Below are 27,107 nucleotides of genomic sequence, written 5' to 3' on the forward strand. Positions count from 1 at the left end.
TGTAGAGACCAGTAATGGATCATTTGTGTTTGACCAGCAAAATAAAAAATATAAAACTTTAATCTTATTACATACTTTATATTTATGCGGTATAATAGGAGTCCATGAACATGACCAAGCAGTCATTTTCTGTCCGTTCCTCATGGCCGATCATCTGAATCCGTCCCTGTACAAAGTGTGAGGCAAAACAATCCAAAGTGTTCGTTCCAAATATGTGTATTTGGCTCTGACTGTGGAACCTCTTGTCCTGTGTCCCAGAGTCTGAGCGGTGGAGAGGTAAGTAAGTGTGCTTCATGCAGGACAAAGGCTCGTAGACCGGGAGGTCTGTCTTGGCATGGCTGTTGGTCATCTTTTTGGGCAGTGTTTAACAGTTTAAGGACCCCCCCCCCCCCATCCTCTCTCCATCAGTACTCAGACAGTACTCTCCATCACCCAGTCAGCACTGTCTATCGTCCCCTTGCTCCCCCCCGTGTCCCCCTCCTCCTCACACTGCAGCAGCATGCCATTCACAGACATGCTCCTCTTAGTCCAGATGCTGCTGATCCTGCATGGTTTGTTACACAGCTGTGCGGCGCCGGCGCCTGTTGCGTCTCCCATGTCGAAGGACTGGCTTCTTTTCAGCTTGGAGTCCAGAGGTAGCATGAGGAGCCGGCTGAGGCTGGAGTCCAGCGTCCGGCCCAGCAGCGGCTCCCTGTCTGTTTGCGGCTTCGCTGTTGCCGTCGAAGTGCTACTGGAGGCTCCTGGGTCGCGGCCCTGCGCCCCCCGCAGCTCAAGCGAGGTGAAGGCCCCCAGGAGGTGGTCCAGGTTGGACCGGGGCTTGGAGGGAGCTGACCTCCAAATGTTGGCAAGTGTGCTGTTGGGGCTGTACGAGGCCCCGGCCGTGGAGCCCGAGGAGGTGGAGGAAGAGGTGAGGCTGCTCTGGAGGGAGCCGCACTTGAACTCCACCACCTCGTCCTGCAGAGTCACTTTGGCCTTGATCTTCGGTGCAGGCTGAGGATGAGGCTGAGACTGGGACATAAGAAGTCCATTTTGCCCGAGTCGACCCCCGTTGGTCTGAGAGTGTGTGTCGCTGACGCTGGTCAGCTTCCCCACTGGGGGTTCAGTATCCGCAGATTTATAGCGCAGCATGAGGATGACGATGAACACGAGCAGGGTGGCCACGATGATCCCCCCCACCACCAGGATCATAGTGCCTCCCAGCAGCTGGCTGGGCAGAGACTGGCACTGAGGGTAGTCGTCCTGCGTGAAGAAATACGTGCAGCCCACGACGTTGGTGGCTGTGAGCGTGGTGGCGCTGTCATCCCAGGCTGCCAGCACACACAGGTCGTAGCGAGTCCCCGACACCAGATTGGTCACCAAGAAAGCTTTGCTGGAGGCCGGGATCATCCTTAACACAGAGAGGGGAAACAATTACAACCTGCAGGTTAATTGCCGTACTAAGATAAAGAGGTTTTCCTCTGTAATGGCCTGATATCTCTGTTAAAGACACAGGGGCAGCTGTAAAAACCTGGAACATGAAACAGTATATGCTAGAAATGATTGAGCCATCAGCATCTGAAAACAGTACACATGTAGTTTCAGCACATGCAGACTTCATTAACTGCTGTGGTAGGTAATGTGAGCTCTGTTCACCGTGCAAGTTTTCATTAAAGGAGAGCCAGGAGTTCCATTTGCATTCCCTGGAGTTTCTCTCCACTGCTACGTCTCTGTGGTGACTGCTTCAACAGACAGCCAACAGTAATTGGCTTTATCTCTCAGAGCCATCTGTCCTGCTGCAGTGAACAGAGGGTCCATTTGATATCGGAGCTCTGGAGCAGTGATAAATAAATAAGTAGAAAACCCAAGAAAGGCACGAAAGACTGGAGAGTGAAGCACGATCCAAGATAGATTTGGACCAGTGGGACCTGGCACGTGTCCTTGTGGTAGCAACAACAGCACAAAGGAGAGTGTCAGGTGCTGGGCTATTAAGCTCTGGAGAGCTTTAATGCTGTGTGTGTGTGTGTGTGTGTGTGTGTGTGTGTGTGTGTGTGTGTGGAGATGTCGAGGAGCCCCAGCCCCAGAGAAAGACAATGAGCCTCCCACAGCCTGAGGCGTGCTGCTTGGTGGCCAGCAGCAGGGGGCTGGAGGTTGTACTGCTACAGTTACTCTCACACCTGCTGTTTAAATGATGCTACTCATTCTCTTCCCCCTGCAGACATCCTCATCAGTCAGAAACCAGGTCGTTCAACCTGTAGGACAACTCTGGCTAAAACTACAGAATACAGTAGAGCTTACAGTTGGAACCAGAAGTTTACATACACTGTATAAAAAGACACATAACCTTCTTTTCCTGTTTTAGGTCACTTAGGATTACCAAAATTATTTATATTTGCTAAATGCCAGAATAATGAGAGAGAATTTTTTAGACAATTTTTTATTACTTTCTTCAAAGTCAGAAGTTAACATACATTTCATTAGTATTTGGTAGCATTTCCTTTAAACTGCATGACTTGGGTCAAACGTTGTGGGTATCCTTCCACAAGCTTCTCACAATAGTTTCCTGGAACTTTGGCCCATTCCTCCTGACAGAACTGGTGTAACTGAGTCAGGTTTGTAGCCAACCTTGCTTGCACACGCCTTTTCAGCTCGGCCCACAAATTTTCTATAGGATTGAGATCAGGGCTTTGTGATGGCCACTCCAAAACACTGACTTTGTCCTTAAGCCACTTTGTAACTAATTTGGCGGTATGCTTAGGGTCATTGTCCATTTGGAAAACCCATTTGCACCCAAGCTTTAACTTCCTGGCTGATGAAAACACCTCCCCAACATGATGCTGCCACCCCTGTACTTCACAGTTGGGATGGTGTTCTCAGGCTTGCAAGCTTCACCCTTTTTCCTCCAAATGTAACGATCGTCATTATGGCCAAACAATTCAATTTTAGTTTCATTAGACCACATGTCTCCAAAAAACAAAGTCTTTGTCCCTGTGTGCATTTGCAAACTGTAATCTGGCTTTTTTATGTTGCTTTTGGAGTAATGGCTTCTTCCTCGCTGAGTGGCCTTTCAGGACTCGTTTCACTGTGGATAATGACACATCTTCACAAGGTCTTTTGCTTTTGTTCTGGGGTTGATACGCACATTTCGCACCAAAGCACGTTCATCTCTGGGACACAGAACCCGTCTCTTTCCTGAGCGATATGATGGCTGGACATTCCCATGGTGTTTATACTTGCGTATAATTGTTTGAACAGATGAACGTGGCACCTTCAGGCATCTGGAAATTGTACCCAAGGATGAAGCAGACTTGTGGAACTCCACAATTCTCTTCCTGATATCTTGACTGATTTCTTTTCATTTTCCTATGATGTCACACAAGCAAGCAGTGTGTTTGATGTGTGCCTTTAAATACATCCACAGGTGTGCCTGTAATTAACTCAAATGATGTCATTTAACCTATCACAAGCTTCCAAAGCCATGACATCATCATCTGGGCATTCCCAAATTGTTTAAAGGCATAGTAATCTTAGTGTATGTAAACTTCTGACTTTGAAGAAAGTAATTGTCTAAAAAATTCTCTCTCTCATTATTCTGGCATTTAGCAAATATAAATAATTTTGGTAATCCTTAGTGACCTAAAACAGGAAAAGTTTAGTCTGATTTCATGTCAGACAATGAGAAAAAAAAAATTATGTGTCTTTTTATACAGTGTATGTAAACTTCTGGTTTCAACTGTATATGACCAAATTCACTTTGATTCAAAAGGATTTGGATTTGATAAAATATAGTTTGCATGGCAGAGAACCAAAACCTATAAGAACCTTGTCTCTCAGCCTGCTTAACTGACTAACCCACTGCTCCGGATGTGTGAAGCCAGCTGCCTGTTAAGACTTATATGCTACAACATCAAACTGAGGCCTACATCACACCCAACAACAACATGGAAATTCAATCCCAGGAGGGATGTCAGCCTGAGTGCCTACACAACTAATGTTTAGTAACCATGGTGACTCAAGTAGGTACGCCACTGTGTTATTTCAAGAGACACTCCTTTGGGTTGGGTTGAAAAAAACGACCAGTGTGGTTGTTCAAGTTGGAGGACTGGCTGGTTTTTTTTCAGAACATTATGAAGTCACAGTGAAGTTGACCTTTGACCTTTTAGATTATAAAATGGCAGCACTTCAATTTATCCTTATAGACATTTCAGTTAAATTGCGTCATAAGTGTAGGAATTCTTGAGTTATGGCAACAATGTGTTTTGTGGTCACAGTGACTTTGACTTTTGACCTTTGACCACCAAAATGTAATCATCATAAATGTTTCTGCCAAATTTGAAGAAGTTCCCTCAAGGTGTTAATGAGATATCTTGTTCACAAGAATGGGATGGACGGCTGGACAAACGTAAGACATAAAAAACCTGGCAGAAACAAGGTAGAGCTGGAAGGTTCAGCAAAGGTAGGACTTTAACATGGGAGCCTGCTGTTTGCCTCCTTTCTCCTGCCATTACAATGATTAACCTTGACATATTAGTTGTTTTCAACTCAAACCACAATTGCTCGCCAACCCTCACCAAGCAGAGTTTGTGCATAAGCCTGACAAAACCTTAAAGCTGTGGCAACAGTAGGGACAGTGAATTGTAACTGATTTGGAGAAGACATTCATTAACAGTTCTGGACCCTAAAGTCATTTGCTCATTGTTTCTGGTCGACTTGTGTCATATTCTACAGCAACAGGACATTCATCTGACAACAGACATTATAGATGAGTGCAGAACCAAAAACACCATCACCTCAGTGTTTTGTCTTCATTAGTCACCAGAGCGCAAACGAATGAAGCTGTTTTCCAAAAAAAAAAGTTCTCCTTCTCCAACAACTTGAGCCACACTTCATTACACTGTTATAATTGGCTGCCTGATATTTGGGAGTGAAATTCTTTAGCCTAGTGATGTTTTTTCTGTGCACTGCTTGCTCCTGTATCTGGGGCTAATTGATTTCAGGTTGTCTGCATAGACTGGCTAATTCATTTTAATTCGTAGGAACTGAAGCCCAACTCCAGAGAAACCTATGGCCATGCTTATCACAGGGAGATAAAAGTTTTGTCCCGCCTCTTCAGGCTGCAAAAGGCAATTTGTGGAGTGGCCTGCTTAGTTCCCGATGATAGCGTGCGGCCATAGCGTTAATCAGAGTGTAAACCCGAGAGAGAGAGAGAAGAGTGGGAGAGGAGACGGAGGAGGAGATGGGCTCTTGGCTGAGGCTTCTTTAAGCTTTGCGAGAGATTTGTCAGTTACAGTTTTAATAATCTACATATTTTCTTAGTTCAAAGACAGACCTGACAAAACAAATAAATCATTACTGCAGGCTGCATACTTCCTGTCCACAACCATTACATTATTTCATGGCTCTGGATTCTCTTGCTCCAGCTGCAAAGAATCACTGAAAAATTATTCATTATCTTTGTTGATTTCTTAAGACTTTTTTCTCTGGGCAGAATACAGACAAGGTCGTGCCAAATGGTCTCCTGCCCTATTGATTCAGCCTAAACATTGAGGTGCTGCTGGGAAATTTGATTATGCTTACATAAGAAAAATGTGGCTTGTGGCCTCTGACAGCTTGCTCTTCCCTGTTGCAGCTGTGTTGTAGCCATGACACTTTTCTGTCTGTGTCTGTACCATTGAATATCTCCTGGTTACAAAAAAGTATCCCCTCCATCTAACTATAATGGCTTTTTGTGTTAAAGTTATAATGTATTGAGTTCAAGCTTCTGCTTCTCACTTTTAAGTCACTTCACAGTCAATTTACTCTTGGATCTCCCTCCTCCATTAATCTCTCTGTACCTCCTGCCTGTACCTCCTCTGACCACCGTGGGGTTCAGGGCCTTCAGCCGTGTTGCCCCTCCCTCTGGAACTCACTTCCACAAGACTTTTTTTAATATTGACTCTCTTTCTGTTTTCAAATCCCACCTCATCAAACTTGCCTATTCTGTCTAACTCTAACACCAGCGCTTAATCATATATTTTTTATGCAATTATATCTATTCTAATTTATTCTGTATGTCATGCCTTGTACTTGATTATTCTGTATTGTATACCTTGTACTTGCATTTGATCTTTTTCTGTGTGTTGTAAGGTCCTTGAGTGCACTGAAAGGTGCCTATAAACAAAATGTATTATTAATATTATTAATATTGAGCTCTGTCCAGAAAGCTTAGCTATAGTGATGATGACAAGTTAACCTTGGTTATTGTTATATTCATGAAGATGACTGAGCTTATTATTGGTTACTGTGGTAACCAGTGGTAAGACTGTGTGTCTTGTATACAAAACCACCTTCACCACAAGATATTGAAAGGTTTGTGCGAGGCCAACTTCAGGGTCTATTGAAGCAATTAGATTTTTCTTTTGTTTAATTCATGTAAAAAAACTTGTTACACTTTTCTTACTTACAATTATATATTTACTACAGTATAAAGGTATGGACCTCCTTTACATTGTATTAAGAGTTTGGCACCTCTTCACATCTGGAATGAAGGTAACTTGCACGGGCTGAGAAAGACACTCCGATCTTACCGCCCCCTTGAATCTGTATTTACACACTGGAGCCAGTATTTAGACAAGAATACATAACATTGAATCAACAAATAAAACTGGCTCTTTCACAGTGATGCATAGTTTATTAAACCGACCGTATTTTCTCTGTGCATAAGAGATGATGAGAGATAGAACATTTATAGTGACGTTAAAAGGGAGGACAGTACATGCACATTTATCTATCACACTACCAGAATCGATTCAGACATATACTGTTTCATAAGAGATACAAAAATATTATGTTGTTATTCTGTTTTTATTGTTTAAACAATATTATATATATATAATTCATTGCACTGTCTTGCGTATTCACATATAGTCAGGGCAACAGACCCTCTGAGTCTGAGGGCTGTGTTCCACTCAACTGATACCTAATTACTTCAAATCTAATCTAGTGAAACGTGAAAGGTCAACAGGAAATTCAAAATGTCAAGCTGAGTGAATTTTAAAGTTCTAATCTGTAAGTTTTCCACATTAAAATGTGTAAAAACAACTGGACTGATCTTCTATATGTTGTTGAGTTGTTTCCATTAATTCTCAAACCAGAGAAATCTGTGACTTTAATCATGGTAACGCTCCATGTCATTGGTCTCCTGTCAGTGACATCATATCCTCTATGATCATGTGTCAGTGTGTTTGTCTGACAGAAGCTCAACATTGACTTTTATCTAGTTTTAAGCCACATACACTTTTTACACCTTGGAGGTTTTCAGCTCTATATTTGAAGCAGATGAAGGATTTTAATCGTCGGACGTCTGGATCTGAAGTTATCAGAGAAACAAGCTGAGGAAATGTTAGACAGCTCAGCTCCCAGCTGCTGGAGACGTCCTGTCCTGTGTCACTGAAGAGCGTCGGTGAATCTCTGATTGTGAAAGTCAAACTGCTTTCTGGGTGTTTCTACTGGTTTTAATCCCCTGGTGTGTTTGTTATGGAGAGGAGGACACCTCTGTGGATAATTCAGCTGCTGGTAAAAACCTGCTGAACATCTGGATCATAAGTTATCAGAGAAACAATCAGAACAAAGGTTAGCATCAATCTCAGCTCCAACTCTTCCCTGAGTCTCTGTCCTCCGTACAGCGTCGCTCAAACACTGACTTTAAATGTCAAACTGCTTCATTCAGTGTTTTTAACGGTTAGAATCACCAGGTCTGTTTGATTTCCTGAACCACTGACACTGAAGGAATCCAAACCAGAAGGAGCTTATGATAATGGTGGCGAAGACAACAACTCCCATGATCCCACGCTACTTCATGTACTTGACATGACTTCACGTCATCCAACGACATCTTTGTTATCTTTTTGCTTGAGAGACGCCTAGGGACAGAAGATACTCACTGTGTGCTTAAAATCCTAACCATAGCCCTGCCGGTGTGTGTTCAGTTCTGTATCTTTAACCAAGTGAGATCACATGTGATTAAAACAATCACATTGTCAATAAACTAACGTACTACTTACTCAGCTGGTTCTTCCAGTAGATACTTTTATTGAAGTTGTTATTCTGATGACTAACTTCTACTTGAGCACATATTTGGCTTCACTACCCACCTCTGATCACACCACTGTCACAAACTCAGACTATAGTAGCTACACTTTTCAGGAATTAAATTTTCTTTTCAGGCAGACAAACGCACATTTTCAAAAGTCTGTTCTGGTTTTGAATAAGTTCTCTGGGCCCTCAGGCCTTCATATTCACCCATCCAACATAAAACCTTTAGTTCAAGTAACAATGTGCCAATCATGGAAACTGCAGCAGTGATAACATTGTCCTCCAGCTCCAGTGTTTGAAAAAGAAACAGCTGACAACTCTTACCTCTTGAGCACAACAGTGGGACACGGCTGAAAAGATTAAGTTGTCTGGATCCCTTGAATCCCAGCAGCTACAGGCCTGTTTCCAAACTTCCATTCTTATCTAAACTTTTACAGAGAGTCGTCTCTGCTCAACTTTCGTGAATTCAACTCAGCTTTCATGAATCAATCTGTGAAGCGTTTCAGGCTGCTTTCAGAACAATGCACAGTGCAGAGACTCTTCTTATTAAGGCAGAAAATCATATGCTCATGGCAGCATGAAAGCTCTTTTGATCCCTGGAGAACTGGTGCATTTTTTGCTTCTACATTAATTGATCAGGTAAGTTTCTGCGTTAGGACTAACGACTTGTTGGTTCAGCTCCGAGCTCTCTCATACTCAAATTCATCACATCTTTAACAGATATTATCAGTGGGGCTCAGCAAGGTTCAGTTTGAGGTCTTTGCTTTTACTGTTAAAGCTCCCAGTTAGCCATAGATCATATGCAGCTACAACTACGCTTGAAATCCAAATCCCCATCCTGCATTACCATATCAGATTTTTCTCTCAATGATCTCCTCACTGGCAGACACACAGGGGGTCTCCTGGATAATGGAACAACCATTTATGTTATGTCCACCAGTTTTAATTGTTCCAGCTTTGTGTCTAAGGAATCAGGTCTGTCAGTCCGGCATGGCTACAAGACCCAGATTCAGTGCAGGAGCAAATATAAAACGCTTTGTTGTTGCAGTTGGAAACAGAACAGGTCACCATGGCTGCTGAATTCATTCACATTCAACTCTCTAAGATTGGACCCCTGCTAATCCTACCCCATCCACGACAACACTGTTTGTCCGACTCCGTCCTCCTGTGACAAGGGAGTGCAGCAGGTTATTATGACTCATAGTTACGTTTTGTTGCTAGGCGACATCTAGTGGTCATAGTGATTATGACAGGAGCAAAAGGAAAAGTGTGGTGACGTGGTATAAAGTGCAACAAAGTCCACGTCAGGAGGAGATTGTGGTGGATTGATGAATATGACACAGGAGAGCGGTGTTCGATTTTGATGTGAAACCAGCAGTTTATATCGTAACCATGACAACAAAGACCATCTAATGTTGAGGAAGTACTTATTTTAATCCAAATCACCATCTTTTCCTAAACCTAACCAAGCCATTACCGTTATTATAGTAGCCACGGCGATCATGGTTATAATCATGGTTATAGTGATCATGGTTATAATCATGGTAATAATGATCATGTTTATTATTATCATGTTTATAATCATGGTTACAATGGTCTTGGTTATATCAAAATGTTCATGATTTTCAAATGAAAATTTTTCATGCAAATAAACAAAAATTATTAATGCTGAATAGAATTAATTACATCACGCTAGTATTTGCTGAATTTCTGCTGTATAATTACACACAGGACTGAAAAACATTCTTCCTACATAATTATCAAGGTGAATAAAGAAAAAAAACAAGCTTCATAATGAAGGGAAATCTAGCGTGGTCACAGTCCTGAGGCTGCTGCTTCACACATCTTGCTTTAAGTTTTTATTTAAATGGCATAATAAACTGGATTTCACGTTTATTTTAGGGGCTGTAGTGGTAGAATACAAGCCTCAGCTAATACAGTTTCATCCCCATCAAGTAGTGCCTGACTGACAGGAGCCCTCGCCTTCTGAGCACAGAAATTCCCCAGGTTCTGACGGCCGAGCTTAATCGAGCTCAGCTCAGCACTGTGCTCAGTGAGGGAGAAATCAAATGAGGAAAAGGTGCTGAACAAGGGAAAACAGTTGTTTTTGCTACTGTTACACAATTTGATGGACAATGCAGACATTGGATGGTGGATGGATGTGGGTGTGACAACATCAGTGTTAAATATTACAGTATTCTCTGCAATACACTGATTCCACTGGGGAGTGCTGCTGTGTGACTCTGTTAACACTGCACACTGCCAAAAGACATCAGTCAGAGTTTAAGAAAAATGCATCTTTGTTTAAGATCAGATGCTTCCCTAAAACATAAAAGTTTGAATATTGACTTTTTTGTTGAGCTCCGCAGTCCTGTAGATGTTCTCAGTGTTGCACAAAGTCTGAAATTATGTTGACACTACCACAACGGCAACTGTAGTTTCCAAACTTAACAAGGCTGCTGCAGTTTTAGTGAGGACTAATTATTAGCATCAAAGCTGAATAAACTGAATTTCTTTGGCCACTTGGTGGCAGCAGAAAAAGCTGAATAAAGATAATCTGATATATTATCCACTCAATCACTTTGTGTCATATTTCAGAAAACGATCAGACTCTCATGCTACAAAATGATCCACTATTTTCACAAGCCACTCTAACTTTGTCTACAATGGGTTGTCATGGTGACAGCTTCATCATAGTGCTTTTTGCTTTTTCTACCCATTTGTGCAGTCTAATAGTCCTTAGCTGTGTCCCAATTCAGGGGCTGCATCCTTCACAGGCTGCACTTAAGGACAGACTGCATCACAGCAGCGCGACTACACTGTCCCATTTCAAAAGCTTCTTCAAATGCAGTCTTATTATCTATCCCAAGATTCATTGCACACTGAATGAAAGCAAACAACACCGACAGAGAGCCTGAGGATTACACTTTTAAATCTAAATATTGTGTTTCAGCTCAGCTCAACAGCTAACGGTACAACTGTTAAAACCTAGGGCCTTAGAACCTAAAGTTTTTGTGATAAAAGGTTACGTGTTGACAAGGTTGCTAGGTGAAAAGTCACAACTAGTGATGCAAAGACCATCTCATTTCTATTCGGCCGTCAGAGGACGCGGTCTATGAAGGCGTGGCCTTGTAGACCACGTCCTCCGAAGCTGTGCCACACCTACAACCTGTCTGGAATTTCACTCCTGCTGTTCCTGCTGCTGCTCCTGCCTGCACACCTGGCCCTTATTTCCCCTAGGCAGCACTCCAGCTTCAATCAGTTGCCAAATTGTTCATAGGCCTTTGAGACACATGTCTCAGTTTTAGAAGCATGTGTCAATAGTAAAATAAATGATTACTGTGATCAATGTTACGGCTTACTGGGACACTTCAATAGAACAGTGCCAGTGTTAATGTTTTTGTAATATCTTTTGTGTCCCAGCTTGGATGTGTGAAAAAACGGGACACTCAGATGTTTTTTTCATTTGACCACACAAGCAAAATGTGAAGAAATGCAGTGAGGTGTCCAGTCGGCCAGGAGTCGGACCAGGGACCAGCTGGGGGTCAGTATGCCCATATGGTATACACCCTAACCACTCGGCCACTCTGCCTCTTTCCTTTACCTGCCTCTCGTCATCACAACAATCACCAGATTCATCACAGCGGGAGCTCTCTGTGGAGCTGAGGGGAGCTGCAGAGTTTGGACCTGTTCACATTACGTATAGTCATTTGTTTCTAAAATATTGATTCATGTAGCTTTAAATTAAGTCGTCTATCAACAAATAACCTTCTGTGTTTTTTGGACATGTTAAAATTCCTAATAAAACGTGTGTGTGTGTGTGTGTTTACCTGTAGATCAGAACCTCATCATCAGAGCAGTTGTACTGGAGCTGGTACATCTTCACCTTGGGAGCTGACTTGCTCACCGTCCACTGAACCAATGCTGAAACAGCTGTCACCTCGGAGACAGACACAGCCCTCTCTGGTTGGCTCTTGGGAGCCCCCTTGCTGATCCTGGTGGTGCCTGTGATGTCAGAGAGGCGGGACTTAGGCTGCGCTGGCTGACCGGTCCCGTTGCTGAGGTGGGGAAGCTGGACAATGGACACCTCGACGGATGCAGTAGACTCTCCTGCCACATTGGCAGCAATGCAGGTGAAGGTGCCGTAATCCTTGGAGGTGGTGATGGTGATGCTCAGGGTTCCATTGCTGTACACCGCGGTTCGGGAGGAGTTGCCAAGCAGCCGATCGTCAGGGGAGATCCAGTGGATAGTGGGGGAAGGGTCCCCAGTCGCTTCGCATCTTAGACTGGCTGTCTGGCCCTCCAGCACCAGCATCCTGTGGGTGTGCTGGGTAATGAGAGGGGGCTGACACACAAACTCCTCCTCCTTTACATTCCAAAAATAACGACCCTTTAGGGCGGGAGGGGAAGCACAAGTCTCCAGGTCGTCATCTCTCTCAAGCCTCCGCAGCCAAAGCATCTCACAGTTGCAGTGCAGGGGGTTCCCACCTAGACTTAGGGACAGTTGGGGAGCATAGGGTGTTGTTAGTATCATTGAGTCTTGGGCGCGGGCAAAGATGGGGTCCGGGGGCAGCTTTTGCAAGCGGTTTGAAGTCAGGTCCAGTCTGGCCAGCCTCTCCAGGTCAATGAAGGTGCCCTCTGGAATAAAGTCCAGTAGGTTGTGGTCCAGACTCAGCTGGTGCAGGTTAATCATCTGGCGCACCGAGTCCCAGGGCAGAGACAACAGGTTGTTGTAGGAGAGATCCAGATCCTCCAAAGCAGGTGCCAGGTCCTCAAAGGCCTTGTCATGGATGCGCCCCAGTTGGTTGTTGTTAACGATGAGGTGCTGCAGATTGACCAAGCCTCGCAAATCATCAGGGCCGAGCTCCATTAAACGGTTGTTGTCCAGATGAAGCGAGCGAAGCGTTTCCAAGTCACCAAAGGAGAAGGGCTGGATGTAGCTGATGGTGTTCCTGGAGAGGGTCAGGTCCACCAGGTCGGTCATATTGGCAAAGTCCTGCTGCGTGATGCGGAGGATGTAGTTGCCTCCCAGCCGGAGCTCCACCGTGCTGCGGTCAATATCCAGAGGCACAAACAGAAGGCCTTTGGAAGGACACAATGTCCCCAGGGACTCGGACAGATTCTGGCATACACAGTACTTGGGGCATGCATGGGTGATCATCACTGTGGCTCCCAGGACCAGCAGGCAATAGATGATGTGGTCCATGGTAGAGTCATACATAGGAACCTGTGTGAGACACAAATAAAGAAAGAGGAAAGAGATGAGTCAAAGGGACTATGTGAGGTGATCCATGATAAGTGAAGAGTATTGTGTTCCTGCAGAACCAAAGGCAGCAGTTTCACATTTGTAGGACTTTTCACATCTTTGTTTTGATATTTTTTATACTTTATAACTGCATTATTTTAAATATATGTATATACTGTACTGATTAGTTTATTACCCGTTGCCCTAATCTTTAATCTCTGGAGGAAATGTGTATGAGGCAATTTCATGGACACAAACAGATTAATCTCACCTACCAACTTTATAATCTGGGGTGTGACTATTGAAGAGTCTGGAAAAGTAAAATGTCAATACCATGTTATTTCTATTTTCTCTCTCTTTCTCTCTCTCACTCTCCTTCTTGTTGTCTCACTGTCTCTTTCTCTCTCTCTTTCAGGACTCACTGAGGTTCTTTCATACTCCAGTGTCCTCCACTTTCCAACCTTTCTAATATCTGGCCGAGATCTAGTGACAAAGGCCATAGCATATGACTCCGTCTTTATTTTACCTTTTATGTATCCTTTAAAACTACAAGTACTTGGACAAAAAGTAGTATTTAGGTGAAATTAAAGTTAATGGCAGTTTTTGTCATTTTGCCAGGGTCCTATAAATACAGTCCTGAAACTGCGCTCCTGAAATCAACCTCAAGTCCTCTTTACTAGGTGGAGCTGGTGTGAAAAAGTAGGGTCCTAGGAATGTGGTCCTGAAACTGCAGCCTGTGTTACTGCAGTAACATACTATTGATAATGAAGCATCAGGAGTGTCAGCAGGAGTCAGGCTATATGGCTGCACTCTGCTCTGCAAAGATTATTTGGATTATTATGAATCAACTGGTAGCCAACTGGTGAAGCATGACTGAAGCAGCTTCAGGGCTCCGCCTGAGATAATACTGTGTACTACTAGACGCAATCTGCTTGTTGCAGTTTGGAAGGACCCAAGATGTAGTTGTAACTTCTGTTAAAGAATCACAGTTTCCATGGAATACAAACATCTGGACTCAGACACTGTATTCAAAACAACATACAGCCAATGTCAATGATTCACAGCTTCTGCTTGTCTTGAATGTTTGTTCTATATTGAACCTGTCAGTCATTGACCCCCAGGGGACAGTGGGATAGTCTCTATCTAGGAAGTCATGTGACCCAGGTCCATTTCACTAGCACTAGATGTAGATAATGCTTCAATATTAATGCTGTCCTATGATCAGGACGTACAGTGCAATAAGTCAAGTACAGAGCATTAGAGAACAGGCGTAGCTGTACCAGCGGGACTGTGCTGATAAGCATTACTTTTATCACGTGAATTATGTCAGTGGTCAAATAAAATGAGTGTAACTGCTTATTCCAGCCTGCTCTGCATGACAGACAACAACACGTCTGCCATTCCTACTGATGCACCTCTGCACATGTGATAATCACTGACGCTCAGTGTAATAAATCAGCCATCAACCTAAAATCCAAAGGATTCCACATGAATTCAGAATGCCACTGTGCAAATTTGCACATCATTTCATGCAGTCTCATTATACAGCATCATTATTCAGATAACAACAAACATTCAGATAAACAGCATGAAATAAAAAAACAGCATGCTTTCCAACATGAGACAGGAGATTATCCTCCTTTCCCTTGCTGGCTCACACCCACACATGCATGCACACATTTACATCTGCACACAGCACATATCCTCTCACAGATGGCTGTACCCACACTCACATGTCCAAACACCCAGACTCTCACACCACTGCATTATAAAATATCATCTGTGATGAATCAGATCTATTTTTATTCCCGTCAATTTTTGATACGATAGAGGTGCTAATGGTTGTGATGATGATGATGATGATGATGATGAAGGATGGTTCAGTATAGTGGGAGGGATACATAAGGAAAAGATTAGACCAATGGCTGACTGTGTGAGCACAGGAATGAATTCATTTGAATTCAATTCTGTATGTGTTTTGGACAAGGAACCGCATCAAAGAAATGAGTGTGGTGTATTTTCAGCTCAGCAAAGTACTTGTGTAGAAGACCATGAGATGTTGTTTAAAGCTCCAGAAGGGGTCAGTAAGAGGACCTTGGGACCTTAGTCTACCAGACTCCTCTCTCTATGATTTTTTTCAATTTTTAATTTAAGTCTTGGAGATCATTGAGGTTTCCTTCATTTGCAGTGATGTGGAGATGGAGATGGGTGGTGAGTGTGTTGTATATACTTCCATGTGTTTGGTGAGAAAAACTTAAAGCAGAAGTTCATAGTAAACCCACAGGATTTGAAGCATAAGACAGTTAGTAGAGTGAGTTTGGTCTGGTCCTGTGGTCCAGTCCAGCATAGATGTTATTCAGGGTGGTGAATGTCCAGTAAGGACATGGATGGATGAAAAGGTACTGCTCATCATAGAGGAGGAGCTTTGTTCTACAGAATACAGTGGTGAGTGTCAGAGGGATCTCCACTAATGAATCTGACGCAGAATGGTAAACTGAGTCTAGGGGTTTGAGAGTGGAAGTTGCAGCATGACTGTAGATAATATCACCATAATGTAGGACTGATGGAAACACTGCCACAACTATACTTTTCCCATAATGCAAAGGGAAGGTGGATCTGTTTCTGTACAAAAATCAGATGTTTAAGATGTTTAAATGTAAATGATTCACCAAGTCAAATACCTAGATATTTATACTCTGTGACTCTTTGTTAATTGAGTAAATATGAGAAAATAAAGCAATATTAATTCTTCTTAATTCGGTTGTTTTTTTTTTCTCTTACAAAATAACAAAAAGTACCGATAAGAGTACAGTTAAAGTACAGGATTGGTAAGTGGTATCAATAAAAGTAGTACCATTAAAATCTTAACAATACACATCCCTAGTAATCTCTGAATAACAAAAAATCTTTTTCTGCTGATAATATCTCGTTATCTCGGGATGAGAAGCTTTTTTGTCTTGAGATAATTGAATAAAAACATATTTTAGTTTGGCCTTCCTTGGCTTCCATAAGATGGACATTACAGACAGTTAGAGAAGAGACAATATTATTGATATAGATTGTAAATAAGACTGGGCCTAGAAGTGATCCTTGTGGAACACCTTTTGTTACGGGTAAAAAATCAGATTGGATATTTTGCATAGCACCTGAATCAAACCCAGTATTACAGTGTCTTAATAAGCAGACAATGGTCAACTGTATCAAAGGCTTTTGACAAGTGAAACCACAGCACATCTTCATATCAGATTGGATCAACAGAGTAACATACAAAAATGTCCCCAAGGACCCTGAAGTAGATGTTATTAAAACACTTCATGTGCTGTTGATTAGTTATTTGCCCCAAACTCTAGAATATGGTCCAGAGCAAATGACCTGCAGAGGCATTTAGAGTGAGCTCAGGGGAAAACAGTGTTTTCCATCACACAGAGCAGAGCAGCATGTTGAGGAGAGGGTTTACTAAATCATCCGGTCAAAGTCAAGGGTGCTCTGTGGAGGATGGACATGTGGAGGTCAGGGAGTTAGCAAAACTAAATCTCTCCCGACAAGTGAAGCGTGGCGGCAGCCCCATACAGGGGCTCTCTCTCATATGTCGAGCACAGCCAGGACAGCAGTAATCAGTGGAAGGCCTTGATGTGAACACTCATCACAGCTCCTGACAGATGCCACTGTGGCGACCCCTGGGCCGCCAGGCTCCAACCTTCATGCCCTGACTGGTGCACCGGAGGCGGACGGGGAATGACTGTGGCTGCAGAGTCGTCTCACAGCAGCACTTATCTGCACACAGGCAGACCCATACTGCTACTCTAGATAGACTTGGAAATGTGGGTCTCAGTGTTGTCATGATAAGTACAATTTCAATACGACTCCCAGAGCATTGTGAAAGATTGAAGTCAATATTGAATTTCCTGAACATTCACAGACAGTGTTGTGCAAGCTGAAATTTAATTTCAGCATGAACTCCGGTGGGTTTAGTCTGCACAGACAGCACCTGAGTTTGAATAGAAAATGGAACAAAAAATGTGGCAGCACTGAAATATAATGAACCACAGTCACTGCAACAGTCAATACCACATTCATCTGGAAAAAAAAGTAAAATTTGTAAAAAATGGGAGCATCATCAGTTTACCACAGCAAACTTGAAACCAGTACAGCTTGACTGGCTGATAAACATGGACACCAACAGTTCACATCACAACCCTGTGCAAGGGGAGTTACAACAATTGATGGGAGACTGAGGAAGGTTGCAACACTTTTTGCATTTCTCTCAGTTACTCAGAGACCATCCAAACTTTTATACATTAAACTTACATCTGTCAGCTAATGACCCATTCCATTTAAAGATGATAACATGTAATAGATCATTCACAAAATATATTTAAATTGAAGAATTCAGATATTGCAACTGACCCCAACCCTGAGGCAACATATTAAAAATACATTACATTTCAATAATTTTTAACTGCTATTTATCAAAGAACAGTTATTCAGTTTTTTTTTTTGCAAAGAACAACCTACCTTCAGTCAAAATAGGAACAATTTATTATTTTATTCCTAATGATTAACAGAACATACAAATATATTATAAGACCATGACAGGCTGCAAAATAACTTGTTTTCTTTTATGTATTAAAATGAACAATTATTGGTGTTTCTGTTGTTGCTATGGGACAAAATTAGCTGAATATATTTCCTATTTTTGACTAAAATGTTCAAACATACTGTGATTTGGCTGCTTAACTTGAGGACAAGTTGTTGCGACCGTCTCCACCCTGTCAGCCATGAGAAAACATGATGTGCTACACGACAGCTGCTGTCTTACTCTGTGCGACCATAATGATCAAATGTAACCGCTAATACTGAGTGTCACATGATCAATGCTCTTTCTCAATGATGAAGATTAAAACTTTAGACCTTAAACACTGCACTACTAAAAGTCTGCAGTGAAAGACTATGAAGGCTTAAGAGGTTATATGATATAAATACTTTTATATTCTGTTTTCTCTGTATATTCTTTAGCGATGTGGATTTGGGGCTAAGGAGAATTCAGCTTAGATGTGACAATCAGACTTATAACACTCATGGACATGGGATTTGAGTGTAAGTCTGTGCGCTGAAACACTTTTTCTGCAGGAAGCAGCAGCAGAAACAGGATCAGGGCCCTGATATTCAATCTAATCTCCAAGACACGGCAGACTAGCTTCGATTAGCATTTTGCTGCTGCTGGCTTTTGTGAATAGCTCTAAGTAGCTTTTGGGCAGAAATCTGCCTATCGTCTTCAGAAGGCTGCTGAGTCTGCAAGATGTTGAATTGAGTTTGGACTTTAGTGGATGAACGCAGAGTGCGGAACTTAATAGAGACAGCTTAAGTGTTATCCTGAGGAGGCGTGACCTGTGGAGAACAGCTGTAGTTTATCTGGCGACAAGAGAGAACGACGGTCTGCTGGGTTTGTTTAACATCTTTGTATCTGATCATTTAATGGGCAACACACTGTATGAGTTTAAACAAGACCAGGTCAAAACCTTTATGTCTGGATCGCCTATAGTCAAATCCTGATTTTATAACTGTGAAGCCGTCGGACAAAATCAGCAAACACATAAATGAAAGACGAAGACTGAGCTGTGATTTCAGGTGTATTTACTGTAAAATTATCACTCAGAGAGAAAGTTAAAAGAGACAGACTACCTTTCTTTTTCTTTCAGTCAGTCAGTCAGTCAGTCAGTCAGTCAGCAACATTCGAGATTATAGGGCTGGCTTCGCTGTTGCACTTGTCTTTTATTAGGTCATGAAAAACTAGCACCATGTGTTGTTTGATTATAAAGCAGGTCTAGGTTCTATATTAATACTGCAGAGAAACAATCAGAACAAAGGTTAGCATCAATCTCCGCTCCGACTCTTTCCTGAGTCTCCGTCCTCCGTACAGCGTCGCTCAAACTCTGACTTTAAATGTTAAAATGCTTTATTCAGTGTTTAGAATGAGACTGTCCTCCTTTTAAAAAACAAGCCCATAAGTCAGTGCAGCGGGTTATTATGACCCATAGTTACATGTTGTTGCTAGGCGACATCTAGTGGTTGTAGTAATTGTGACAGGAGCAAAGGGAAATGTGCAGTGACGTAGACAAAGTCCACATTAGGAGGAGGTTTTGGTGGATGGATGGATCAACAAAACATAGGGATATGACACAGGAGATTGGTGTTCAAGTCCCATGTGAAACCAGTAGTTTATGTTGTTCCATGACCGTTCGTTGTTATTATTCTAACCATGACAGCAAAGATCGTCTGATGTTGAGGAAGTACTTATTTTAACCCAGGTTATGATCTTTCCCTAAACCTAACCAAGTAGTTTTTGTGCCTAAACCTTACCAAGCCATTACCGTTATCATAGTAACCACGGCAACGTTTGGTACACAGCTCTCGGTACAGACGCGTGTTTATTATGGTAACCATGACAACCGAGGTCTGGTGCGCATGCTGCTGTAGGGGCGCTATTTCAGGAAACACTCCTATGGGTGGTATCAGAGGGTTGGAGGACTTGTTGCTCCTGCCGCCAGTAGGAGCTATATTAGGAAACACTCCTCTGGGTCGTATTTGAGGGTAGGAGCAAACGGCCGACATGCTCGTATGGATTGTAGGAGTTCTTTGGTTATAATACCTGGGTCTGTTTGATTTCCTGAGCCACTGACACTGAAGGAATCCAAATCGGGAGGAGTTTAGGATGATGGTGGTGAAGACAACAACTCCCATGATCCCACGCTACTTCATGATGTCACCCAACATTGTCTTTTGTTATTATTTTGATTGAAAGACCCCTAGAGGCAGAAGTTACTGACTGTGTGTTTAATGTCCCAGTGTAACTTTAAAAAATGCTGTTTGCTGTTTGGTCTGTTACATCTCCTTTATTCTGTTTTAGTAGTTCTTCGTTTCTTTGATCAACCTGTTTGTAGAGTAAATATGCTGCTGTTTTAATCTTAGAACTGTGGGTGTCATGGGAACAACTTCTACTTTGGGACTTTGAATTACATGCATAATTGTGTCAATCACAATTTAACCCAACACCCAGCCCCCGTATGAACGGCTGTTTCTGGGACATTATACTTTGGAATATGTCACTTTCTGCTGCAGTGCCATTTCAAGTTGTCCCACATGGCTGTGTGTATTTTTTCTAGTAACAACGATCTCATTTATCAAAAGTGACAGGGAGGGGTTTTCATAAGAGCCACTCAGGGTAAAGATCAGCTTATTCAGCTAACTAACAGAAAGAACAGAGGCAGACCGCAATGGCCATCATTCTACAGCCCTGTCACTTTCTTGTTAATAACCCCCACAGCTAGTTCAGATGTGGCTCAGTGTCTGCTTCACGCCTGTGTGTCTGCCCCCCCACCCCCTCTCTGTGACTCCATTAGGCAGGTCTGAACCCAGCTTCCAGGAGGCTCTGTTAAAAAGATTAATAGTTTCAGTTGGAAGCAGAAGTGACATCATGAAATTGCTTTTCTATTGTCTGGCTAATTAACCTTCTTGCTTAGTGCTCTGAATAGTCTCTTTGGTGTGACAGCAGTACTATGGGGCTGCTTCGCTTTCAGAGCACAAAGACACTTCCCCGTTGACAGAACAGCAGGGCTGCGAGTCTCCCTTTAGGGTGGAAGTTCTTTCTAACTGACGCAGGATGCTTAGCGATGGCATTTTATATCTCTAAAACTCTGCTGACAATCACACAGGAGCTTCAACTACTGCAGCACGGCATGAAAGACACTTTGAAGCTGTACTGGCAACATCAATATAGCGTTATGGTCAAAGATTTGTGTTTAGAACAATGACCATAGTGAGACACCACCCATAGGTGGCACTGTTTACCAAACAGTTTCGCATGAACAGATTTTTCTGCCTGGATGTGTATTTACATTTACAGTGACAAGAAAAAGGGATTGAGCCCTTTGGAATTATTTTCATTTATGCATAACTTTGTCTGATCAGTTATTCTGATCTAAATTGTAATCTAAGTTACAAAGAAGCCGACACTGAAGAAGCAAAACCTGCAGTTCCTCTAATGACCACTAGAGTCGGTCTCCAACAGTGAGTCAGTCCCCATAGACTCCCATGTTAAAATGTCCAACTTTACAGCAGAAATAAACATGTTTACAGCCTGGTACAAAAACAGTTTTGGTTTCTAGAGCTAATTTCCTCCTTCATGACACCTGTTTATATAACTCACCTGTTCACATTTAATTAAAGCTTAAAATTATGTAGGATTGAGGGCGTGGCTTCTTTGAGTGACAGGTGGGTGAGTGTATGTTTGCCACAAACCGAAGTCTCAGCTCAACATGTGCCCCTCCTCTTTTTTAGATTAGCTGGGAGTCAGACAGACAGACCTGACCTGCTCCACAGTGTCTGACCTGAGTGTCTGTCATGAAACTGGCGTGTAGTTGAGATCAGTGAGTCAAGTGAGTCTGAGGTTGAAGGTCAGTGTGGTGCAACCCCTCAGTACTGAGCGCTCATGTAATAATGTAGAACTCGTGGGTTGGAAAGTCACTATATTGACAGGCGTTGCAATATGTCTAAAAAAACTTGAACCAGCCTGTAAAATGCTGTAACTCTTCAAATTCTAAATTATTTTTTAACTTGCCTCATCTCCCAAAGTCCCAGGAAAAAATACAGAAGACATGACCTGAGTGCCTCACGCTGTGAAGAAGATGACACTCAAAACGCTGTGTTGTTGCAACTGGGAACAACTGACTTCAGCTAGTTACTTGAAGTACTTCAATGGTAGGACAAATATGATTGACTAGGAATGAAATAACATTAAGGGCATGAGCAACCAGCAACAACCACACCTGACCATGATAATCTGAGGCTTCTGTCAATCAAACAAAAACCTGATGTTTTCCTTTAAATCTTTGAAATAAAAATTTTTTTTTTCAAAATCATCACAAAGACACACAGAAGCAGTTAAACTATATATTGGAACAAAGTGTATTGGCTTTATATTTCAAGGGAAAATTTCAGGGCTTTCTGCTGCTCCAGACCTTCATGTAATATTGATAGAGGTGTCATTTGTGTAAATGTGGTACCAAAGACTGAAAAAAACAGGACAGAAGTCAAACATTTTTAGAAAGCAGCTCACTGCACTCTGCTCATATCTGAACAGCCTCTCCTGCTCTGTGGTGCAGCAGCAGCCTCTGTTTTCTCTGTAAAGATATAGTGTTGTCATGGCGTCCTGACCAGAGAACGAAGCCACACCCCCTCTGTGTGTGTTGTAATCTGAGTGTCTCTGCTCTTTGTTTTGGTTGCCAGGACGGCAGCGTGTGCATGTTAGTGCACGTACATGTGCAGGTGAGTCCCTCCTCTTAAACTGTTGGTCCTCTCCCTCTTTATAAACACACAGGCTCCGCCCACAGGTGAGATGGCTCAGTGCAGGCCAGCGTTCAGGTGAGAGTGACCTTCAGAATTTCCTCCACTGAAGAAGAAACCAGGTTTTCATCTAAACAGGCCTCAGACAAAGAAAGAGACCAGACCAGAGCACAGGTGGACTGGACTGAGGACTACCGGCTCAAATCCTGGTCCTGGACTGTCTGTGTCATTTGTGCAGTCGGTCCAAGTGGATCACTCCATGGTTGAATTTCTTCCCTTCGAGATGCTGAAGGATGCAGCTTGACTCTGATCTAGTTTTTACTGTTGTAGCTGGTGAAGGTGGAGTTGGCTTTAAATGTGAAATCAAGGGGAGCTGCATCACTGGTAGATCTACTGAACACAAACATGTTGATGTTGGATGAAAAAATGCAAAAATATTGTTTTTTTTTTTCTCTTTTCTGTTACCCAGTCATTTCCTAAAGTTTAATTTCTTTGATTTGTTACTTTTTATTTAAATGTAAATACAGATCTTTTATATTAATAAACCATTCTGTTGACAGCATTAAAAAGCCCTCTTTGTTTTGGAGGGGTGGCGGGGTTGTTAAAACCAAACCTACACCCTTGGTGGAAATGTCCATTATCCTGAATTCATCAGGACAACAGTTACACATTGAGGAAGTTTTGAGTTTGCATGCAGAAACATCAACAGCAAGTTAAAAATACATCTAAAGTTGGTTGGATGTGACCCAACATTAATATTCATTTTATTCTGTGCATCAGAATAAGTTTGTTGCATTGTGTTTTCTGGGAAGAAAAACTGCATCACTCCTTGAATAAAATGTGATATATTTATATAAATAAAGTTCTGTTTACCCTCATTTTCAATAGCTAACACATAAACGACAACAGCAAAGAGCTTTTAGATGCATAACCGTTTCACCTTACACTGTGAGTTACCCAGCTATAGAAAGTACTGGTTTAAAAAGACCATTGTATTATTGGAAAATTGGAGAGTTTGATTCCTACACCAGTCAAACCTTCCAGCTGACCTATGAGCGTTGTCCTTGGGCAACATACTCGACTCTCGATCTATTGATTATTCATTGTGAGTAACTCTGGAGAAGAGCATCAACTAAATGTCAAAACTGCAAAATGTAAATTTTGCCTTCAGTAAAGCTGCAGGACGTTCAAGGACACAACGAGCTTTGTTTCCTGCGACATGGTCCGAATACCCATTACTGTGCACACTGAGCCCAGCTCTCTGGTCCCTCGGAGGCTACACTCACACACACCGTGTACACACACAAAACACAAACTTCGGCTCTATACCGAGCACCCTCTTCCTTTGATATTCTTCAGTCTCACCTGCTTCTCATTGCTCTTGATGGGCCATGCGTCGCTCTGCTGTCAAGAAGCGAGTCGCTGGCTCTTCGACTCATAACACACATACATTATGCATGCAGCTCAGCTCATACATCTGAGCTCCTGGACTCTGAGGCCAATCACAGTCAGAGAGGAGCTGAGAGAGCACACAGAGATGTGTTTGTGGAATTATCCTCCAAACACAAAGCGGTAAGCTTCACTCTTTCACTACCAATATTCACAGAGCTGCTCCACTGTGGACATACAGTCACACAATAAAGGCTTTTAATCAAAGTATGAAAAGAAGATGCTCATACAGTGAGTTTCAACTACGTCAGTTTTTACATAATTGATCATCTTCAGAAGTCATCCCAGCTACTGATATCATCAACTTCATCACAGGTTAACAGAATATGTAACATTTCATCACTGAGCTCCATCATCCACACAAACCACTAACCTCCAGCTACTAATTCAAGTCTGAGGAGAAACCCTCACTCCATTAGCTTCAGTATAAAGACATTTATCCAATATGTTGTCTCTGTGTATCAAACAGCTGTAATTACATGTATGTGTTACCCTGCTTGAAAATTTAAAGCAACCTGTGATGGGAATCTGTAAAGGTTTTTAGTCTTAACTGAGGATGGCAGTGGCCACTGAGACATACAACCAACAGCAAAAAACGCAGCATCCAAAGCTCTATGTTTTACTGTATTTGTTCATTATACACAGCCATGCTACAGCATTGGAGAGCAGTATGGATTCCACTGTCTCTCCAGAACCAAAAACCAAACTGACATCCACCCATCAAATAAAGGCCCAAACATTAACCACTACCAGTACAAACTAGCATCACTTCCTGGTGGTTGTCTGCCTCCTCCACTCAGACTAGTTTCAGGTTACATCCCTGTTTATCCAGAGTCAGAGAAAATATGATCCATTTGTGTGAGACTATCATTTCTGTGTCAAGTCTTGAGTAATGGCTAAAAAGTGTTTTGTGAGGTCACACTGACCTTGACCTTTGACCTTTGATCACTACAATCTAATCCTTGAGTTCAAGTGAATGTTTGTGCCAAATCAGTTGTCACTGAGATATTGTGTCCATGAGAAAGGGATGGACGGACAGACAACCTGAAAACAATATGCTTCCAACTCGCCGACTGTCGCCAGTGTGCAGGCATGAAAAGGGGCGGCGCCTATAACAAGGATGCAGGAAGTTTATCCATCATGTACAATGTAAAACTACAAAGTTCTTTAAAAAAAACTAATTTTAAATATGTATAAAACATATATATATATATATATATATATATATCTTACTGAGATGTCAAAACAAACCAGACTCAACCCAACCCCTTTCCAATCTGCCCCCCCTCTCTTCTGGAAGGCTGTCTGAACAGGGCTGCGGTTCAAAAGTGTTTTTTTTAAGGAAGGGTCTAAACTGAATGAAAGGACCCAGAAATATCTAGCTGCTCCACTTCTCTAAGTGATGAGGAAAGGAGCTTCAGTGCTTCCTATCTTATCTCCTTCATCAGAGGAAACACTGGACCTTCCTTTATGAGAGGAAAGGAGAAATGCCGTCCCACAATTCCTTGCTGCAGCAACATTTAAAGTAGTTCCACCACAGCAGAGCCACATAAATGTAGAAACATCAGAGCAGCTGTTTTATGTTTGTGACACCATCCAGAACTGATGGAAATCCTTGTCTGATCCACTGAAGCCCGAATCCATGAACATAGATTCATTCTCTTTAAATCCAGTTAGGGTTATAGTTAGTCATCATATCCAAAATACTATCGTTTATACATAATTGTTGTTTCACTAAATCCCCTCTAATTGTGTAAATCACCGAAAAATGAATTTTCTCTACTTAACAAACATATAGAAATGTCAAAAGCTTCTATGACAGGAAACTATAAACTGAATAATTTATTCTGATCTGTTGTCATTTCCTTATTTTTACTGAATTATCATTTTAATGGCTCAACTCTTTCTACTTGTACATTTCTTTCATCTCATCTTATTTCAACATTTCAGTCCTGTTTGCTTTGTTCTGTGGGTAGGAAAGGAGGATTTATCCTCCATGTGTTATGAATAAAATTAGTAAAAAAAAAAATCTTAGTGTCAGTGCAGTCAGATTCTTTTCCTAAGTCCTAATGAATTCTCCTTCGCATCTTTAACCTCATGACGTTTTCCATCGAAGTGGAGGTGACGTGGTTAGAGAGGAGCATATTTTGACTTTTCCCCCGCAGCCCTTGTCAACAGCACTTTCATGGGTGCACCTCAATCACAGTACTGACCCCCCCGGATATCACCTCAGAGAGAGAGAGAGAGTGATTACAATTAGAACAAAACAAACGAAACTTCACAGCAAACAAAAACATCTCCTGGAAATGAATCTTAAATGATGCCTAAATTAACGAAATAGGATCCACCTTTGGCTAATTAATACATTAAAAAGAATCACTAAACAAATATGTAAGCTTAGATTTCTGAGTGTCTGGGTGCATGTATGTGTTTGTGAACGTGGGTGTAGGAACTGTGCACCTGTTTAGTGAGGAGAAGCTTGCAGCTCCCTCGCAGAAACATGAGGTTGGAAAGTGTTTTTGTTCTTGAAATACAAAACAGAGAAACTGCTGTTGTGTCACATTTTCATGAAACGATGCGAAAACCACTGAAAGCTTCTCCAGCGGCAGCAGGTTCAAGGATCTATGTGAACATGTTGAGCCGCATCGTCCGGAAAACAACATGATTTTACGAAGACACACTGTCGTCGTGCTTCTCTGTGATTGGCTCAGCTGTTTCAGGGGCAATGAGAGCAGTGATATGATTTGGCTGAGTGTATTTATTAATCACCACATACTCATACCCATAGAACCAGATCCTGAGACGTCCGGTCAGCCTCCGCTCCACCCAACAGACACAAAACTGTGGCAGACAAGAACATCTCTGGGACTGCAACCTTCTTCACATCGACACATAAACACAGACACTGACGGCATATTTCTATCACATTTTGCTGAAGGGGGTGTCGCCCAGAGCACCACACAAGCTACACCCACCACTGCTGAGACGTGATCATATGAGGACCTACGAATCTGTCTTTAAA

At 42.3% G+C, this 27,107-nt stretch overlaps 1 protein-coding gene across 1 annotated transcript in view; it reads right to left on the bottom strand.

Moving 5' to 3' along the window:
* Positions 1-411: 411 nt before the first annotated feature.
* Positions 412-27,107, bottom strand: part of lrfn2b (leucine rich repeat and fibronectin type III domain containing 2b) — a 138,384-nt gene continuing 111,688 nt past the window's right edge. The window contains exons 5-6 of the mRNA XM_056363318.1: positions 11,880-13,276; positions 412-1,387 (exon numbers count right to left, since the gene is read on the bottom strand). Of these exons, the coding sequence (XP_056219293.1) occupies positions 412-1,387; positions 11,880-13,270 (2,367 nt within the window). The 5' untranslated portion in view covers positions 13,271-13,276. The remainder of the gene's footprint in view (positions 1,388-11,879; positions 13,277-27,107) is intronic.

Source organism: Seriola aureovittata, chromosome 19 (genome assembly GCF_021018895.1).
Source record: "Seriola aureovittata isolate HTS-2021-v1 ecotype China chromosome 19, ASM2101889v1, whole genome shotgun sequence".
Lineage (NCBI taxonomy): Eukaryota > Metazoa > Chordata > Actinopteri > Carangiformes > Carangidae > Seriola > Seriola aureovittata.